Raw genomic sequence first — 5,934 nt, forward strand, 5'->3', positions numbered from 1 at the left:
GCAAGTGTTACAGGACGCACAAAGCAAGAAGGGTCTAAAAGGAAGATTTATGATTGTGTCGGCCATGGTGATTTTTCTTTGAACAAAATTATGAATTTATATGTCGTTGATCTTCATATCATGGCCTCTGCATTTTATCATACCATTCCTGAACTTTAACAATGATTTAATCATAATAAATACGCCGAGAACTATTTTAGCACAAGGATTTTTCATGTCAGATCTTTTAACCGAAATGCATCAACCCACAATACTAGTACCTGTTGTATAATCTCATTGGTTAATGATGCATGTTAGTATGATGTCATTACGCCATCTCCAATGCAGGGGCGGTTAAAATCCTTAGTAAGGGCATCTCCATTGCAGCGGTGCTTGCCTTAGAAAATACAAATAATAATTATGGAACTGGCGTCCATGTGAGAGTATGTTCCTACAACGCAGGGCTCATTGTTAATTAGTTTCCTATGTAAAAAAATCTCTAGTGTTGGTTAAAATCGCTCGTACGTGAAGAAAAGGGATGAGGCATCCAGCGACTGAACTGGCATCGACGCCAGCCAAAAACCTGGCATCGGATGGGATTTAGAGAAAACAGCAAGGATTTAATCCCTGGTGCCTAGGCTAAGCGCCCCCATTGTAGATGCCCTAAGTCAGCACGCAAAAACGTCTGGTGCTAGTAGTTATGTTTTGTTTGTGTTTTTAAACGTCTGACTCCATGTTGCCCATCGATGCCAGAAAAGTAGCAAACAACACGAAAACCACCAAAACGGCCAGGATTTTATCCCTAGTGCGCGAGCCAACATTGCATGCGACCTTGAGCTATGCAAGTCTTTTGTGAGGATCTTCATTATCTGGCACTATTCTAATAAATAGATTTTGAAATAATTTCCATTTCATTTTTAAAATAAAAATGTTTTATTTAAAACATTTTTTGGACCGATCTCAGGTGACAAAAAAGATTGAGTTGAGCATAGGTGAAACAATGCTCAAATTAAATAGGAGGTGGCGAGGCTCAAACCTGACCTATTTAGTCCACCACGTGTGGTGCTAATCCAGGCCTTTATCTCGAATAACACCAGTACTATTTTGCTAACTTCTATTAGAATGATCAAAGTATTCATGTAAAAATAATACGCAACGGTATTTTAGTACTCTTATAATAAACTTTTTTTTGCGGGTGACTACTTAAGTAAACATGCAAAGTTGAGAGACAAGCAATGTCTTTTGCCGAGTTTGACCGTCGCCGGCTACCGCCGTGCAATGTTTTGGCTGTTTTGCGGCGAGCAGATGGTTGTGACGCGCGCCACGCCCGCGTAGGCGTCGCGGCGAAGCACGCGTACAGCGACGTGCTGCCGATCGACCGCGCGCGGAATTAAGTAACCGCGGCATACATATATACATACACACTTCCAGAAAATCTCACTGTTGAGTAGTACGTACGCGCGCGCGCACGTACAGTTGTGGCGAGATACTACAGAAAAACGGATTTAGTAAAAAAATATAGCCGTCCGCATCGCCATGCACGCCCAATGAGCATTGACAAGCACGGCTCGCTCAGCTCAGCTCAGCGTCGCTGGCAGGCCCAGTCAAAAAACGCGGAGCGCGCCGCGTCGCCCCTGCCGCCTCCAAGTGTCGTCCTTTGCCGCGCTGTTACCAGCCCGGCCGATCGAACTTTTAAAGTTTAAACCCCGGCGCCTCGATCGGGCGGGCCAGCCAGACCCATCACCCATGCAGGTCCTGCTGCTGCTGCCCACGAGTGCGCGTCCCGGCCTGACACACGAGCCAAAGCCACGGCATACCGCTCGCCGGACGCGCCTTCTATATAAAGTAGCTTGCCCATGCTCACATGACATCCAAGAACAAGCTCGACACACACACACGCACGCACACACGGGAACAGCTTGCTAGCTAGCTTGCTCTTCGATCATCCCGAGCTGCCTGCGCGCGCACGTAGCTAGCTATTCACAGCTCCCGCGTAGCTAGCTAGCTTAGCTTTGGAGCCAGCCAGCCATGCCGGCCTTCGCCGAGAGCACGGCCGAGCCACCTCTGGCGGACAGCTACTACGCGCTGCTCCGCGGTGGCAACAAAGCCGACGAGTGCGCCTCGGCGCCGCCGCCTGGCTGCCAGGCCCCGCCCGTGTCGGAATGCGAGCTCCCGATGATCGACGTTGGGTGCCTGACGGCGTGCGGCGGGGGCACGGAGGAGAGGGCGGCATGCGCGGCGGCGATCGCGTCCGCGGCCGCTGAATGGGGCTTCTTCCAGGTGGTCAACCACGGCGTCAAGCAGGAGCTCCTGGAGGCGATGCGGCGGGAGCAGGTGCGCCTCTTCCGCCTGCCGTTCGAGGCCAAGGCCACGGCCGGCCTTCTCAACGACTCCTACCGCTGGGGCTCCCCTACCGCCACGTCGCCAAGGCAGCTGTCCTGGTCTGAGGCCTTCCATGTCCCGCTTGCCGGCATCTCCGGCAGCCCTTGCAGCTACGGCGAGCTCACCAGCATCAGGTACGTGCGTACGTACTCCTACAGTGTGTGGTTCATCGACACACCAGTGTCACGGTAGGAGTTACTAGCTAGCTTATTAGTACTCCTAATATAGAGCTAGCTCGATCGAGTGTTTAGGCTGTTCGATCGACATGTGTGCCCTCCTGATCCTGATTAAGATTTCTTTTCTCCAGTGAAGTGCCGGTACTTCTCAAGTACCTGGAATAATATTTGAAAGCTTTCCCATCATGTGAGGACCGTCATGGTAAATATGATCGAGACATTTAGTAGTAGTGCGGGCGAATAAGGACCCAGTGGAAAAGAAGGGACGTGCTAATTACAACGATTAAGCTGGTCTAGCAACATCCTGTCAAAATAAAAAGCTGGTGCAGCAACATCGTCTTTGGAATGTTGTGGCGTAGTCAAGAAGTAGATCAAACCCGCGGGTGTCTGATGTGGAAAATGCTTTAACTCTAGCAAGTATCAGTGCGGTGAATATTTCTCAATCAACTTCATAATCAACTATATATGTATCTATCTGGTGTCTGACGATCCAGATCACGAGCGTCCCCTATCGTGGTGAAAACAATATCTACACGATCGTGACGCCTACGCGAATGTCAACTGAAAGTTCGTTTTTAGCTCTAGAAATTCATTTGGTCCTGATGGAGGAAAGGAAGCTATAGTTAATCTTGTTAGTCATTGCTTAATAGGGCATAAATTAAGGAAGCGTTTTGGGTTGGCGATGCGAATCAACAGTAGTAGTATAGTACTAGTATAGTTGCTAATACTAACAGTAACTTAAGAAAAGCTTGTGTGTGTGGACGGTGCAGGGATGTGACGCAGGAGGTGGCGAACGCGATGTCAAAGCTGGCCAACACGCTGGCGCGCGTCCTGGCCTCGAGCCTGGGACACACCGCCGGCCAACGCTTCCCGGAAGGGTGCGACGAGAGGACGTGCTTCCTCCGGCTGAACAGGTACCCGCCGTGCCCGTTCTCGCCGGACGCCTTCGGCCTGGTGCCGCACACGGACAGCGACTTCCTCACCGTGCTCTGCCAGGACCAAGTCGGCGGCCTGCAGCTGATGAAGGGCTCCCAGTGGGTGGCCGTCAAGCCCATTCCCGGCGCTCTCATCGTCAACATTGGAGACCTCTTCCAGGTACATGCATACCTTACCCACATGCACGCATGTTAACCGATACTCCTAGCATAGCACACACTTTCCCTAGTAGAGTACCACACACTTGTCAGCTCATGAAGGTGGCTCTGTGCCGGGCCGGCCTCCACTAGCTTGATGAGTCCAAACCTGGCTTGTACGTACCACTGCGGCACCTATGAACTTATGCCGGGTGTGTACCCCGACGCTCTAAAAGGGGAAGCTGCCCTGTCATACATATCCACAACTTGCGTACTTGTATGCGCTGGCTCTGTGACTGTGTACCGCCGCTAAGGAAAAGCCTATGGATTCCGCTAATTCAGGGGACAGCAAAACATTGCATGTACAAAAGCGAGACCTGTACCCTCCATGGTGCTCACATGGTACGTCGCAACTTTTGCTAGGCAATCCAGGCACAGCACAGCGCAACATATAGTACTGCTACTCCTACTCCTTTTCCTATATATACTATATGGGGCATTATTATACAGCCGTAGATTCGTCATCGTTTAACTTGTACCAGGGAGTTAACAGAAAAACCTATCATGCCATGCAAAAAATAATAATCATGGAAGCTGTATACGTATTTTATATGCATGGATGCACTGTATTACTTTAAATTCCTGATAGAATGTCGGTTCATAATGTCCCCTTTATATGGTTATATATATATTGAAGGCATGGAGCAACAACAGATACAAGAGCGTGGAGCACAAAGTGGTAACCAACGCGACGACGGAGAGGTACTCCGTGGCATATTTCCTTTGCCCGTCCTACGACTCGCCCATCGGCGCATGCGAGGAGCCTTCACCTTACAGGACCTTCACCTTCGGGGAGTATCGGAGAAGGGTGCAGGAAGACGTCAAGAAGATGGGGAAGAAGATTGGCCTTCCCAACTTTCTGCTGTAGATTGCTCCTGCATGGCTATAAAAATACATCTTGCATGCAAACTAGGCTTGTTTGTCCATGTCAATATATACATGTTTCCTCTGTATACGCCGCCCGTGTAATAGTAAGAGCACGTTATTTTATTTTTTGGTTCTCTTTCTGAAACTAAGAGTGCGTGTGTCATTGTAATTTGTTACTCCCCTGTCTCAAAATGATAGTGTCAAAAACTCCTTATATTTTGAGACAGGGGGAGTAATAATTTGTGCTTGTAGAATGCTGTGCACGAATGTACTAGTAGGAGAGCATCCACCCAGGCATATAAGAATGGGGGATTAATGGCCTAAAAAAATGTAGGGCTAGGTTCTATTGTATTTACCCTATTGTTTTTTCCCCTCTTCTTCGTTTGCTTAGAGCACCTACAACCGAAGTCCTCATACCCGCCTCAAACGCCCGGACGGGTTGCCCGATGCCCGGACAAAATTTTGCCACCCATCCGGGCTATCCATAGTCGGTCCAAACGACCGGACTGGCCGCCACTCCTCATATCCGGCCCAAATCTGAGGCGGATATGGGACACCCAGATGCGCCCCCCACGTAGGCTCTGACCGCTAGGGCCGATGGTCTGACGAGCGCCTCCTTCGCTCCACACCGCGTGGTGCTGCTCCGGCGTGCCGCCCGTGGGAGGAGGTCGGCTATTTAAGCCGGACGGCGGCATCCAAACCCTATCCGCCCCATTTCCCCTTTCTCCTCTCCGCCGTCGTCACTTCAAATCCGCCCGCCGCTACCATGCCAAGGCGTCTAATCACCACCTGAGGCATGCTCACTCCGGAGCGGAGGCTGCAGCTACTGGAGCAGATCCGGGTGAGGCTGGCTACTCATTTCGCCACCGCCTTCCTCGCTGGAGCCGTCGTAGGATGAGGAGGAGGAGGAGGCGGGGAAGGAGGAGGAGGAGGAGGAGGAGGAGGGGGAGCAGCCGCTGGAAGAGGAGCCCCAACCTATAGAGGAGGAGGCGGCGGAGCTGAAGGAGGAGGAGGAGACGGAGGCGGAGCCGAGTGCATACGAGGCCACACAAACGGTGGAAATTGCGAAGCAGACTGCCATCCTAGAGTCCATCCAGGATGAGGTTTATGTCGATGCCAACCGGTTGTTCTCCGGCAAGAACAGGCGGCGACCAAGACACTTTTCGCCAACTGGAAACAGAGGCGGCGAAAAAGGAGGACCCAGAGCCTCCGCGGATGCAAGAGCTGCCGCACTTGCCCGTCTATCCAGCACCGGGCACCGAGATGGTCGACATCTCTCACGATGAGTAGTTTTAGCAATGTGCATAGTACGTAGATTTTTTTTATCTGCATGGCTAGTATGGATTTGAGACATGAAGTTTGATGTTCATGGACGTGACGGGCGTTTTACATGTGCT

The 5,934-nt window shown here is 51.0% G+C and overlaps 1 protein-coding gene across 1 annotated transcript; it reads left to right on the top strand.

The window, feature by feature from the left end:
* The first annotated feature begins 1,839 nt into the window (after positions 1 to 1,839).
* LOC123127704 (gibberellin 2-beta-dioxygenase 6) lies at positions 1,840 to 4,890 on the top strand. Its single transcript, XM_044547498.1, has 3 exons — positions 1,840 to 2,495; positions 3,308 to 3,632; positions 4,308 to 4,890. Exons 1-3 carry the CDS (start codon positions 2,008 to 2,010, stop codon positions 4,536 to 4,538), a joined length of 1,044 nt encoding a protein of 347 aa, XP_044403433.1. The 5' UTR covers positions 1,840 to 2,007; the 3' UTR covers positions 4,539 to 4,890.
* The last annotated feature ends 1,044 nt before the right edge of the window (positions 4,891 to 5,934 follow it).

This window comes from Triticum aestivum, chromosome 6A, assembly GCF_018294505.1.
Source record: "Triticum aestivum cultivar Chinese Spring chromosome 6A, IWGSC CS RefSeq v2.1, whole genome shotgun sequence".
Lineage (NCBI taxonomy): Eukaryota > Viridiplantae > Streptophyta > Magnoliopsida > Poales > Poaceae > Triticum > Triticum aestivum.